The 15,185-nt window shown below is 40.4% G+C and overlaps 1 protein-coding gene across 1 annotated transcript in view; it reads left to right on the top strand.

Annotated features, from left to right (window-relative positions):
• The window catches only part of LOC133523201 (putative 1-phosphatidylinositol 3-phosphate 5-kinase), a 74,251-nt gene that overhangs the window by 52,282 nt on the left and 6,784 nt on the right, over positions 1-15,185 (top strand). The window contains exons 23-31 of the mRNA XM_061858680.1: positions 4,214-4,336; positions 5,171-5,221; positions 7,141-7,200; positions 7,869-7,960; positions 12,302-12,426; positions 12,747-12,852; positions 13,162-13,294; positions 14,480-14,587; positions 14,866-14,985. Of these exons, the coding sequence (XP_061714664.1) occupies positions 4,214-4,336; positions 5,171-5,221; positions 7,141-7,200; positions 7,869-7,960; positions 12,302-12,426; positions 12,747-12,852; positions 13,162-13,294; positions 14,480-14,587; positions 14,866-14,985 (918 nt within the window). The remainder of the gene's footprint in view (positions 1-4,213; positions 4,337-5,170; positions 5,222-7,140; positions 7,201-7,868; positions 7,961-12,301; positions 12,427-12,746; positions 12,853-13,161; positions 13,295-14,479; positions 14,588-14,865; positions 14,986-15,185) is intronic.

The following is a 15,185-nucleotide window of genomic DNA, read 5'->3' as shown; positions in this document are numbered from 1 at the left end:
ACCAGGCCTTCAAGCACCACACCGAGCTCATCTCGCTGGCGCTCACGCGAGCTAAACACGACGCTACAGCGGCAGGTACGGTGGCGGGCGCGGAGCAGGACTACCAGGCCTTCAAGCACCACACCGAGCTCATCTCGCTGGCGCTCACGCGAGCTAAACACGACGCTACAGCGGCAGGTACGGTGGCGGGCGCGGAGCAGGACTACCAGGCCTTCAAGCACCACACCGAGCTCATCTCGCTGGCGCTCACGCGAGCTAAACACGACGCTACAGCGGCAGGTACGGTGGCGGGCGCGGAGCAGGACTACCAGGCCTTCAAGCACCACACCGAGCTCATCTCGCTGGCGCTCACGCGAGCTAAACACGACGCTACAGCGGCAGGTACGGTGGCGGGCGCGGAGCAGGACTACCAGGCCTTCAAGCACCACACCGAGCTCATCTCGCTGGCGCTCACGCGAGCTAAACACGACGCTACAGCGGCAGGTACGGTGGCGGGCGCGGAGCAGGACTACCAGGCCTTCAAGCACCACACCGAGCTCATCTCGCTGGCGCTCACGCGAGCTAAACACGACGCTACAGCGGCAGGTACGGTGGCGGGCGCGGAGCAGGACTACCAGGCCTTCAAGCACCACACCGAGCTCATCTCGCTGGCGCTCACGCGAGCTAAACACGACGCTACAGCGGCAGGTACGGTGGCGGGCGCGGAGCAGGACTACCAGGCCTTCAAGCACCACACCGAGCTCATCTCGCTGGCGCTCACGCGAGCTAAACACGACGCTACAGCGGCAGGTACGGTGGCGGGCGCGGAGCAGGACTACCGGGCCTTCAAGCACCACACCGAGCTCATCTCGCTGGCGCTCACGCGAGCTAAACACGACGCTACAGCGGCACCAATTGTGCTTCCAACTATGGTTCCATTTCCACCGAAACTAGAGCAAAACCGGCATAAAATCCGGATCGCATCGGACGGGTAGGCTCATAGTGTTGTGTTCCTGCCGGTGAGTAAGGTTGCCGGAGCTCAACGAGGGGCGGGAGGGGGTTAGGGTCGCTCCTCTGGAGTTGCAGGCGCACATAGGCTACGGATACTGCTTACCATTAGGCGGGCCGTATGCTTGTTTGCCACCGACGTAGTATTAAAAAAACGGGTTTTTTTACGTATAGTATTAGTAAAATTAGCTATATAATCATTGTGGAAACGTGATTTAATTCTATAAGTTAAAATGAGAACGCATTCAGTCATATTTAATCGACTTCCTTTTAGTTAATAACTTATTATTGATTTTGAAATAATCAAAAGCATAAAAACATGTTTAATCTTGTTTGTTTAATGTATTTCCGTAAAGATCCTATTATTGATGGTAATCAATTTATTTCACCTATAGAAAACAACGTTATACTTATTATGATCATCGTTAAATAATTATATCTACGCCCCCGAAAACCTTGAAAACGACTTCCGACTTTATAAAGAAAACTTACATTTCCATGAATATTCAATTAGAGTTGCTACTCGTAAGAACTCGAGTCTTTTAAGTCGGAATTTGTAGAACTCCAGGCGTTATTACGCGACTCCGCGCTTAAAACACTTCGGAGTATTGGCAACATTCTACAGCTAGGTAGAGGTGGCGCCTCTCCCCCTGCATAAATACCGCTGCAGAACCGGCTCTTTCTTGAATTAGACTTCTGCTTCGATACAAGATGTTTAGTTTAGCAATGTATTTTTTTTTTTTTTTTTTTAATTTATTTAGAAACCAAACGGTCGTATAAACATATCAACAATGCAATACAAACGATGTACCACAACAAAAGGAAAATACAACAAAAAGACCTGGAGGTTCATAAATTATAAATTATGTTAACTGATATAAATATAGTTATATAGCTACTTAATGCAAATTTTTGAATCTGATAGAAAAAATAACTGATATCTGTACTTATATATTAAAACAACTTACTTTTAACTATATCTTTTAGACTAGCCAACGAATTTTGAAAACAATCTACTTCGAATAGATTTTGATTATAGTAACTAGGAACTCGTCTGAAAAAGGTATGCCTGGAATAGTTTTTGACCGAAAAACTAATATGAAACTGCGATCGAGGGCGTAAGGGGTGATGCGGACAACTGAAAGTAACTAATCTTAGTAGATTAGGACAATTAATAATATTTTTTAGAATTTTAAACAAAAACATAACGTCTAAGTATATCCTACGGTTAAAAAGAGAAGGTACACCAAAATGTTTCGCCGCCAACGTTGAATTTACAAAATAAGTACCTGTTCTATAACTTAGAGATTTTAAGAAAATGTTTTGAATTCTCTCCAAACGGTCAATATGGACTTGGTATTGTGGTGTCCAAATTACACTCCCGAATTCGAGGATACTCCTAACTAAAGAATAAAATAATAATTTATAAGTATTTGGCCGTTTGAAGGGCTGTCCTACACGAAGAATCATTCCTAACCTTTTATATGCACGTTTACATAAATTATCAATATGCTCATTATAGTTTAGTTGCGAGTCCATAGTGATACCTAAGTCCTTAATGGAAGATACTCGTGCTATGTTATTACCAGACAAATTATAATTATAAATTATCGGGTTGTGTTTCCGATTAAAGCTGATAACAAAACATTTTTCTGTGTTTAAAAACAAATGATTATTAGAGCAATATAGGACAAAATTATCTAAATCTTTTTGCAATAATAGGCAGTCTGCCTCCGAAGACACGGCTTTATAAATCTTTGTGTCATCAGCATATATAAGGTGTTCAGAGCTACGGAAGCAAGCCGCCATATCATTTATATACAGGATAAAAAATAAAGGACCAAGGTGTGACCCCTGAGGTACTCCAGAGGGGATGGGGAGAAAACGAGATGTGTACCCTTTCAAGGCCACAGCTTGACTACGATTAGAGAGGTAAGATTTAATCCACCTCAGGAGGTCACCGTGTATACCGAGGTCGAGAAGTTTCTTGATCAAATTATTATGGTTAATTTTATCGAAACACTTCGAAAAATCGGTATACACGGCATCCACCTGGCCCCCAGAGGCTAACCTATTAATAATAAAATCAGAAAAGGTAAGTAGATTCGTGTCAACACTTCTACCTTGGCAAAAACCATGTTGACTGGGCGCGATGGTTTTAATTTGTAATGTAAAAAAATCTTTATTGCCACACAACAAAATTTACAATTTACGTGAAAATAGCTAAAAAAAAAATAATACAAAATAACTTTAATTAACTTAAATTAACATAATAATTTTGAATTAATTTTAATTCTTGGCAAAATACATAATATATATCATTAAAATTAATAATAAAAACTATAAGGAAACTAAAATTAAGATATGACTAAATTAAATCTAAAAGTCACATACACAATTTTTATACACACACAAGTAATATTTGTTTTAATTTTAATTAATTTGTTGTACATTTATTTTTAATTAAAAAGTATTTCGTAATTTTTAATAGTTTTCTTTGAGTAAATCCACGAGTTTTATCTACGAGTAGCACAAAGGAAAATTGTCGTTTTTAATGAGTTGTGCATAGCCCATGAATTTAATGTGGAGACACAGACAATGCCTTTTAGAAAAATTTTGTTTATAATTTGAGAGTTATCTTTATAGGGCTCAAGTCTGTACAAAAGACTTAGATTTAGATAAGGGTTCAAGTTTCGATTTAATGACTTAGTCTAAAAAAAAAAAAATATTTTTTTTAATTTGATGTGTTTATTTCTTTTTGAAGTTTTTTTTTTACATCAGTACATGTTCCGATACTTAGCTTAATCTATATTTGTTTTAATTATTGGCTAAGACGAGCAGGCTATAATTTAAATTTATTAATTACATGCTTATTTGTCTTTACTACATTATGGATTTATTATGACTTAAATGTAACAAGGCTTTCTTGGTTATACATTTAATCTTACGTGGCTTAGCCTCTATATTATCAATGACAACTAGGAAAACTATTTAGGATATTTGGTAAGTAGCTATACCATACTCTTTGTCCATATATGTTAATACTCCTGGGAAGGGTGAAATTTTTTAAGTTACCAAGTGCCCGGAGGTTATTCGGTCTATTATACCTATTTCCTATGTTATGTTTATATTCCAATATCACTGCCAATTTGGCTTTATCAGTCTGAAACCGAGTCGAGTGTTACAGCGGAGGGGTGGAGTGTTAACGGGCAGTACATGTCCGCAGGCGTGATCCGCTCCCTGTGGCGCGCGTCGGACGCGCTGATAGCGGGCGAGCGCATGCTGCGGGACGCGCAGGACGCGTGGGCCTCGCCGCCGCCCAGACCTACTAAACCTGTCGACGCGACGGGTATGCATTATGTTCTTTATTTTTTCACCACACCAACTGGTAAAAGCCCTCTTAATTGTTCAAAAACGAATGAGAAAGTTGTATTTTATCCACAAAGTAATCAGATGCAAATTTTGAGTTGTTTTCTTATGTTAGCTAGTAGAATTGACTTTTAAATGATGAATTTGAATGATTATTTTTTCATTACGTTCATTTGGATTTGATTTCATTTGAATTTTTTGGTATTTCATAGTAAGTAGTTTCCTCGTGTTGGTGTGGTGAAAAATGTTGTGTTTCACTCGGAGGCAAAGTTTGTTTAACCCTCGTGCATTGAAACCCTCGCAACGCTCAAAATTCCACTTCTCGAACCACTCGCTACGCTCGTGGTTCAATTTTGGAATCTTTCGCTTGTTCGGGCATCAATATTAGCACGAGCGGTTAAACAACAACTTTGCTCCCTTGTAAAACAAGCAACTATTATAAACTACACCGTTTTACGTTTTCCTACATAAATATTCTCCTAGAAAGTATTTAATAACAATATAATGACCTTGCACCCAGAGAGGTGGGCTAGCATAGCCACCAAGTGGATGCCGGTAGAGGGACGTGGACGGGCAGGCCCAGGCGGAGATGGCGGGATGACCTGGGCAGCTTCCTGAACAACTGGCCGGAGGAAACACCAAATCGGGAATCGTGGAAATCAAGGGGAGAGGCCTTTGCCCAGCAGTGGGACACTCAAACAGGCTATTAAAAAAAAATAATGACCTTAGTTATAAGAAATGTAATGTCTTAGGCTAGTCCTGTATTGTTACATTTTGTGGTTACTTGAATAAATTGAAATAATATCTTTTACAGTGGAAGAAAAATCCGATCTGGAAGAGTCGACAGGAGAAAGCGAAAACTCAGGTGACTACCACACCTATCTACTCTATATTGTTGCCCGTCGCTTACAAGTCAATCTAGGGAAAAATCTCTTCAATAAGTTCCAAGTCTCAGATATCAACGCAAAATGTATTTAAATTACTTGTCTTAACATGGGTAAATGTGTTTTAACGGGTTTGTCAGGATAAACGATAGTCGTTAAAAACTCACCCCCTTTTGAATTGGATTTTAAAATATATTTCTTAGTGAAACTTTATTACATAATTTGTATAATATATGTTGCAACTTTCAAGATGCTACATTAAATAAATAAATATTATAGGACATTATTACACAAATTGACTAAGTCCCACAGTAAGCTCAATAAGGCTTGTGTTGAGGGTACTTAGACAACGATATACACCGTGTTTTTATTGAATTGCGTTAACTCCGGGGTTTCGGTAAGTACGTTTAAGGAAACTAAATGGCATAGTTAATTTTCAAAAAAAATATTTTTTTTTGTTTTTTTTTTTACTATTTTTATTTTTATAAAAAGTAACTAAATGTTGCATATAGCGTTGTTGTAACACGGGCATTACATTTAACTCAACCAAACAATTGAAAACTGTGACATATCAATGTCATTTCTAACATCGATCGTCCGAGATAGTACGTACGTTTAGTAGCAAATGTATGAACTCGCACTAAACACTAACTAATAAGTAAACAGGTCCTAAAGCAAGTGTACACGCTCGTAAGGGCCTTATAATATAAAAATTTATGATTGATTATCTCCGAAATGGAGTTAGTTAGAATATCGGTATCTTTGAGAAAGTTACTTAATTTAAGCTCAGGAATGCACCCTCGAAATTAACGCAAATCAAAAAAAACACGGTGTATATAATATATAAATATTTATAAATACTTAAATACATAGAAAAAACCCATGACTCAGGAACAAATATCCATGCTCATCACACAAATACATGCCCTTACCAGGATTTGAACCCGGGACCATCAGCTTCGTAGGCAGGGTCACTACCCACTAGGCCAAACCGGTCGTCAAACCGGTCTTTCGTTGGTACATTGAAATTCGAGACTATATATATACTATAGACCTGATATACCTATAAGTATACTATACATTAATTTTGTATATCATTATATAAGTACATTTTTATTTATTTTAGTTTATTTTATTTAAGTACATCAACAATTTTGCTAGAAAATTATTCATCTATATGATAAAACGGTGTTTCACAGTAAATTTGTTCGTTTGCTGAATAAGTACACAGGGTAGTGATAGTATACTGTATTCTGTGAAATACTGGCGAGCAGGGACGGCATCAGAAACACATGCTATATATACGAGTATGCGTACGGCTCGATTAGATTGTACTTTGTTAGTATATCCATAACGCGACTGTTTTAATATATTATCTTTTATACAGGGTAACTCCCATCAAGGAGCTTTTGATGCAAGGCTCGATTCGACTCGCTACAGTGCGCTGCGTTTATTATGGGACCAACCCCGAAATCGCTAATTGTTTTTTGGCTTTTTATACCTTGTGGCTGATCAGACGTTGATGTTTCCTAAAGCCAAAGAATAAATCGTGATTTTGAGGCTGGCCCCATAGTAAAAGTAGCCCGATTTAGCGAGTAAAATCAAGCCCTGCATTTACAGCCCCATGGTGGGAGACAAACTGTATATTTTGATATTAAAATACAAAATACAAATCATTTATTCTTGAAATGATGTTTATGTTACTTAAAGTGCGTCACAATCGGCCAGGATTTGGCGTACAATATATTGTTTTTAATTAAGACATCGTGATGATGATGATGATGAAGACATCGTATATATTATACAAGTCATCTAGTTATTCTAAAAATAATTTGTAGGCGTTGGGCAACAATATCACAAATATTAAAGAGTATCAGAAACTTACTGCAATTTTAAAAAGGAACCACTTATGTGTTCGCAGAGGGGCCCCGGGAGCCCCGGGACGAGAAGGACCACCCTGGTAAGACTTCTATAGTAATAAGTTTTTGGCAAATATTTCGTTTTTGGCACAAGTTTTTATCGCTGACTGTACTTTCCTTCCCACAGGCAACTAATGCTAATCGAGACAATTCTAACCCCAACATGATTAGTTTGCGTCGTTTTATCACAGAGTTCCCAGCGCCACCTCCTGTCTCCATCATCAGATCAGCTGAGCGCCATGTCATCATAATATTGCATTGTCATCCGTTTACATATGTATGCAAAATTTCATCTCAATTGGAAACCGCGAAGTGGGTCAAATTTAGCTTCCAATATTTGACCCCACACTAAGATACATACCTACTAACAAGGAAAGTTAAATAAAAGCTTGTAAACAGCTTGTAATAAAATTTTCAATACTAAACATGAAGCCGATCATTGGGAATAATAATAAAATCCTATAACAATACATAAAATACAATACAGCCTTTGTGTATTGTTTCTAATTTGAATTTGAAAATTTAACCAATGAAATAAATTATATTCATGACAAATAATGTACCCTACTGTCACACGAAAATAATACATTATTAATTATAACTGGTGCATCATACTTAAAAAAAAGTTCATTAAAATCAGTACAGTATGCAAACCCTGTCAACCACTTGACAGCCATTGGTATCCAAAATTGTCATTCTTTGTACTCAGCAGGTGGCGAAGAAGACGAAGAAAAGGGAGACAAGAAGACCGTGCGGCAGATCCTGTCGCAGCTGCTCTCCAACAAGGAAGCCTCCCATCAGGTACTCCAATCTTATTTGTTTAGTATGATCACTAATACAAGATACATCTGACATATTAGAAGCCACATATTACATATAAGAGCTCATTTGTAATTGATTACCCACTTAAAGGTGGATTACTTAATCAGTAATCACAGCATGCATACAAAAATAGCCTAGTATTAGTAACAATCAAGGCTCGGAAACCGGTTAAATTTCCAAACCGTTATCATGTACTTGGCGCAAAACCTTTTAATTTCGATTTCACTCAAAAAACCGTTATTTTAAAACCGGTTATTATGAGAACAATTCTTGTCTAATTAACCGGTTTAGAACAATAAAAACCGGTTTCTTCCTATGTCGGTGTCTAAGTTTACGTAGCACACCACTAGGCCGACCGGCCGTCGCGTCGATTGTCGTATAAACCGGTTTTAATTAGATTAGAATAAAGTTCTTAAAAACGTTCGCGTTCTTATAAAAGATCGGAGTAAAACCGAAAATACCCGGTAATTACCGGTATTTTAAAAACCGGTTCCAAGCCTTGGTAATAATAGATGCAAAAGGCGGTGAACTTGGACTCGGCGCGTATAGTACGTCGGGTCCTCTCCCTGCGGCCCTGACCACGGCAGCTCGGGTCCCGCCCCGCTGCCGGCGGGACCCTAGGTTAGGTTCCTTGTGTGTTTATACCAATATATTTTGTAGTTTCTGTTTTAATATTTTATTTTATTTTGTATGTTACATAACACTAACACCTAAGATACAGAATGGAAATATCAATAAATCTTATACCTTTAAACGAGCAATTCTTGTATATATATATTTCTGTGATCTCGGAAACGGCTCTAACGATTTCGCTGAAATTTGGTATATGGGGGTTTTTGGGGGTATACAATCTATCTAGATTAGTCTTATGTTTGGGAAAACGCGTGTTTTCGAGTTTTCATGCGTTTTTCTTTCGACGCAGAATATGGTCGCTAATTTCGTGTTGCCGGCCACTGTCCGTCTGGTCCAGCGGGTTAAGACGCGGACTGCTAAACGAGTGTTACGGGTTCGAATCTCGCCCGGTGATTAACTTTTTTTTTTTATATGTTCAAGTTTATATATAATTTTTTAATTTTTATTGTTTTAGACAAGTTTAATTTAGTAAAAAAATGTAGTTAAGATTATCACAATAAATAGTTATAACCGAGCAAAGCTCGGTCGCCCAGGTATATAACAATTAAGCCCAAACTATCGATATAAGCTTAACCCTAAAGACGGCTACAGACGCGCCCAGATACAATTTAATATTATTTCTGTTTCGTCTCTTTCGCTCTCCTGTTTTAAAGGTAGGCGGCTGAAGACAAATGTCATAACATCAGGTTAGATTACGAAGGGAGTCAAAGCAATATAAAAGGTTAAGAACGGAACACGACTTTCTCCCCGTCCCGCAAACTTTCGCTACGCAGTCAGCTCTCGGATAAACGTGTGCACTTTATTCTCGGTTTCTGATTTTCTGCGTTTTAAGCACGTGTGAGTGAACGTATGAATGTATGCATGTAAGTGTCAAGTCAGTCGCAAATAAATCTTCAAACAGTGCACACGTCTATCTCTTAACAAAAATCCCTACTTACAACTATTAACCTTATCACAAACAACAGCAATGTTATGTTGTAGAAAAATTGAAGTTTAAATCGAAACATTCCGCCCACCAAAATAAAACCGAGATTTTCCTGAACTTAATTTATTTATTATGAAGAAACTACATAGACCTCATCTCCGTAAATCATCTTGAAGTTATCCGCTGCGTCTCCGCCCCAACACCCGCCGTCGCAGCTGCACCCGAACATGTTGCAAGGCCCCTTCCCGCAATACGACCCGGACACTTTCTTCCCGTCCCCGCAAACCGTCGCCACGCAGTCGGCCAACGTGTAGTACGTCAGTGTGTGCACTTTACGCTCCGCTTTAGAGGCCCCTTCGAAGTCAGAGCAACTTTTCGCAGTGTTTTGAATGTTAAACCTGATGTAATATGGCCCGCAGCATTCTGCGGCGATTAGAGGGATGCATAGCAATATACAGAGTGCTTTCGACAACATTATTGGATGTTGAGGTTTTCAGCCGCAACCGTAATACTCTGAAACGAAAAACTATCGTAAGGTACGGTTTCTTTAACCCCGGACCCAAAAAGAAGGATGTTGAGTCTGTCTGTTTGTGGCAACTTAGCTCTCAAACGGGTGACCCAATTTCAATGCGAGTTTTTAAAGTCGATCCAGCAGTTTAAAGAGTATCAGCTCTTTTCCAAAATTATGTAGGGCATTTTTGGATAAAGAGATTTTTGATATAATGCGTAGGGAGTTTTAAATTTTATAGTTAATGTACTCTCGTATTATGAAAAAGAATTGACGGATATCTTATTATTGTTAATTAAAACTGGTTGTGCTGCTAGTTTTAAATCTACGATGGAACATTCGGTACGACGGTACCAGCCGCTAGCCGCCCATAGACATAAATTGCTAAAATCGTAACTTTTTTGTCTTGACCGCATAGTTAGGTAGAAAATAGGCAAAACATCTAAAATATCAGCTATTAAATACAAAGAACGTAAGCAATTTAATTAAAATAGGTAATACATATAAACGTATGTAAGTATTATTTATAAGCTTTTATTTTAAATGTTTTTATTATTTTTACGTACACTTACATTTCGTTAAGTATATTGTTAGTAAAAGAACAAATATTAGAATGATAAGATATAAGTGTAATTATAGTTTCACACTTACACGATGTATCGGTGATATCAATAGCAAATGATGTTCGTCACTCGACGCTCTCGGGGCACTCGTCCCCGTAGCATTCGGCCGCGGCTTTTATACTCGTCATGTGTATGTAGTTAACTTTGAGTCAGTCGGGTTTTTTAGTGGCTGGAAGATTCGACGATGCTTTGACAAGCAATAATTTAACTACGTATTAGAGATTATTGTAGTTTCAATTTGGAATATACGTGTACAATATTTCAGTGTTAGTTCAACACATACGTTTAGCAACGCCAAATTAATCTAAACATAGATAAGTGTATATTTGTTTTTTTTTTTAATGTATAACTCGTTATTCCAGTGAAAAAAATATTATTTAGTTGCAACAATTAAATCACAGCCTTGGACGCAGCGTCCGAGCATCCTTGGGTCAGTGGGATCATCCTCGTAAGAGGTACTCACGAAAACGGCCTCGCGACAGTGTGACTCACGTCGATTATAGTGTTAAGAATCGGGACCTACGCATATAAATCGCTGTACAGTCACCTCTAGCTCGTTAACTCGTTAAGTCTATCGTCGGAGAGACTCAAGTTACGATGGGTTATTCCTACCTATTATCACCAATTTGTTACAACGGCCAACAGCTGGGATTCAAAATGTACACCTTTTACTACCACAATAATTTTAAATGAATTCTAATAAAAATACATCGTACAAAATCTGATGCTCTATATGTCGAAAATTTAAAGGGTCATATGTACTGTAAAACGTTCTACAGTCAAAGAATTTAATTTCAGTACCATTTCGTACTTTGTCATAGTGACAATCAATATGAAATTCGCTAGGGAAATCATACTATTGTCGTTATGACAAGGTACAAAATGGTACTGAAATTAAATTCCTTGACCGTACAATACATGTGCGAATAGGTAATTCGCAACTCGTATCGATTTAAAACACTTCCTTCGGTCGTGTTTTAATTTATCGCCAGTTGTTACGAATTTAGAAAGAAACTATGTATTAAACTTCTAGTAAACTAAGTACATTTTGTGATAAGGTTTGTTTTTTCTTTTTTGGCAGTTTCCTTAGGCCCGTAATCATAGGGCCGAATTTACTAGGACTAGCTTCTTAGGGGTAGCATCGTTGTTTCGCTTGCAATATTTTTTGCAAATAATGGTAACACTGGATTATTTTTGCTATTAATAAACTTTTGTATCAATTGATATTAATTTAATGCTTTGTTAATTTTGCCTCCACTAATAAAGATAAAACTTCATCCACATTCACATCACTCCGAATACTGTCGGTTTAAATATCAACTAAAGAATTTACGGCAGATTTATCCTTTTGTGAAAGTTCAGCTAATCTTCTACATTTAGTTCGGTTACTGCACGAGTCATAGTCTTTTTGTGGTCGCCCTAATTTTGAAGATTTATTACACTTATTATCTAACACTAAAGCACTTGCTGTTGACGAGGTCGTACCTATATGTAAGTCTACTGTGCACGGCCACGCCTATCGGCATAACGCGTTATGGTGAGCCTTGTTAGAATGCACGAACATTGATATTGGGCGCTTCAGTTGACATCCGTGGCGGTCACAGGATTAAAGCTATCTACTGTTGCTGCAGAACGGAATCATAATCTCCCACGGGCTAGTACCAGTGGTGGTACAGATCGGTGAAGTGGGGTCCGTGATCGCGGCCGCGCTCGCCTCAGTGACCTACCATCGCTCGCTGCGGCTGCAGAGACACAGGTATCTTATTACAATTGATGTTTTCAACCTTGCGGCCTCCTATGCAAGAAATGGCATTGGCATATATTGTTTAGACTACATGTTCTCTTACAAGACGTGAAAGGTAACGTTTGTGTGTAAGTTTGGTAAAGCTCCTGCCGAATGTTTTAGTTATCTTTGTCCATTTTTTCGAGGATGATTTTTTTTGCTCTATACGGCACTTCCGAGGTTTGGACCTTCGATTTTAGACCACCGCACTCATACAAAACGTACTATCGGAACATAGCCGAAATACGCCATAATTAACCAAACTAAGGTATAAAATTTGTTAAATTGTGCAGCACCCAGTCGGAAGCCGATGAAGCAGAAGTGGGGACCGGAAAAGACCGAGTTGATGGCGACAAGAGTAAGGCCAAGTCCAACGACCACATTGAGGTTTTACTGAAGGTATTGACTAGTTCAACCTTCCCGTTTTCCACTTTTATTTCGCCACTCTTCTCTACAACTTAGATAGAAGGAAGGGAAGTTTTAAGGATTGTCCGTAATTAATGCAATAAGGCAATAAATTTACATTCATCAGGACATTTTATACCGGTTATCAATTAAAAGTAACAATTTACATAAATCAAGCCGGTAATCAAACTTAAGACGTTTTATAAAGGCCATTTGTGATTGTGGCCATTAATGTTTGTCCTGGCAGCCACTCTCAGTAAAAAAAATGTATACATGAAGATAAATATGTTATAAATTGGCCAGGATGGACTACTGTGCCGCATATACTACGCGCCGCAGTTCCACCGGCTGCGGCACGCGCTGCTCGCGTCGCTCGACGACCTCGAGCAGCCGCGGGCGGAGGACGCGCGCTGCTGCGACGACCTCAAGGACAAAGGTACACTAGTCTGGTTGACTGTGCCGCATATACTACGTGCCGCAGGTCCACCGGCTGCGGCACGCGCTGCTCGCGTCGCTCGACGACCTCGAGCAGCCGCGGGCGGAGGACGCGCGCTGCTGCGACGACCTCAAGGACAAAGGTACACTAGTCTGGTTGACTGTGCCGCATATACTACGTGCCGCAGGTCCACCGGCTGCGGCACGCGCTGCTCGCGTCGCTCGACGACCTCGAGCAGCCGCGGGCGGAGGACGCGCGCTGTTGCGACGACCTCAAGGACAAAGGTACACTAGTCTGGTTGACTGTGCCGCATATACTACGTGCCGCAGGTCCACCGGCTGCGGCACGCGCTGCTCGCGTCGCTCGACGACCTCGAGCAGCCGCGGGCGGAGGACGCGCGCTGCTGCGACGACCTCAAGGACAAAGGTACACTAGTCTGGTTGACTGTGCCGCATATACTACGTGCCGCAGGTCCACCGGCTGCGGCACGCGCTGCTCGCGTCGCTCGACGACCTCGAGCAGCCGCGGGCGGAGGACGCGCGCTGCTGCGACGACCTCAAGGACAAAGGTACACTAGTCTGGTTGACTGTGCCGCATATACTACGTGCCGCAGGTCCACCGGCTGCGGCACGCGCTGCTCGCGTCGCTCGACGACCTCGAGCAGCCGCGGGCGGAGGACGCGCGCTGCTGCGACGACCTCAAGGACAAAGGTACACTAGTCTGGTTGACTGTGCCGCATATACTACGTGCCACTTCTTCTACGAAAAGTAATAAAAAAGCATTTTTCTTGGTTAAGAAAAGGTTATTTGCGTTACAAAAAGCCTGGAAATTATGTAAATTGTTTTGCAGTATATTAAATCGTCTGGACTTCGTCTGACTCTGAAAATTTTCGTGTTGTCGGCGTATAAAAGCATGTTTGAATTCTTTATACATTCCGTGATTACATTTATATAAAAGGACAAATAAATAACCCCCATGGCCCCAAATGGGAACCCTGCGGCACACCAGAGCTGATAGACCTATAATGAGACATATGCCCTCTCACATCTACAGCCTGCCAACGATTTTCTACATGAGATCTTATCCAACGGTAAAGGTCCCCGTTTATACCAAACTGTTTAAAATTGGATACGACTTGTTGCAAGGTCTGTAGAGGACTTAACATTCATGTCATATTTGTTGCAGACAAAAGTCTGTGCGACATCGAGGAGGGATTCATCCGTTCGCTGGCGCATTGCGTACCCTGGGCGGCCAAGGGCGGGAAATCAGGATCAACATTCTGTAAAACCAAAGGTTGTATGACAATGATAATATACTAGCTTTTGCCCCGACATTGTCTAAACATCAAATAGCATTCATTTTCAGGCAACGAGGACCCATAGATACATACCTTATAAACATGGCCTGTACATTTGGCACGTGTCTATAGCACTTAAGACCATTGTGAGTTCGCTATGATAATGACTTAACGAACTATGTATTTTTTTATTTTTTTAAGCTAATGAAGCTGTACAGCTCACAGAGCCACTATAATTACTCGTAGTAAGATATTAACAGATAGTGTTTTGCAGATGACCGCTACGTTCTGAAGGAGATGACCAAACCGGAATGGAACCAGTTCCTGGAGTTCGCGCCGCACTACTTCAACTACGTCACCAGCTGTCGCAGCCAACAGCTGCCCAGCCTATTAGGTGAGCATGTTGCTATTGACAGATAGTGTCAGATGACCGCTACGTCCTGAAGGAGATGACCAAACCGGAATGGAACCAGTTCCTGGAGTTCGCGCCGCACTACTTCAACTACGTCACCAGCTGTCGCAGCCAACAGCTGCCCAGCCTATTAGGTGAGCATGTTGCTATTGACAGATAGTGTCAGATGACCGCTACGTCCT

The sequence above is a fragment of the Cydia pomonella genome, chromosome 12, assembly GCF_033807575.1.
Source record: "Cydia pomonella isolate Wapato2018A chromosome 12, ilCydPomo1, whole genome shotgun sequence".
NCBI classification, from domain to species: domain Eukaryota; kingdom Metazoa; phylum Arthropoda; class Insecta; order Lepidoptera; family Tortricidae; genus Cydia; species Cydia pomonella.
Note: the sequence above shows the minus strand (reverse complement) of the source record. Positions and strands in the feature narration are given on the sequence as shown.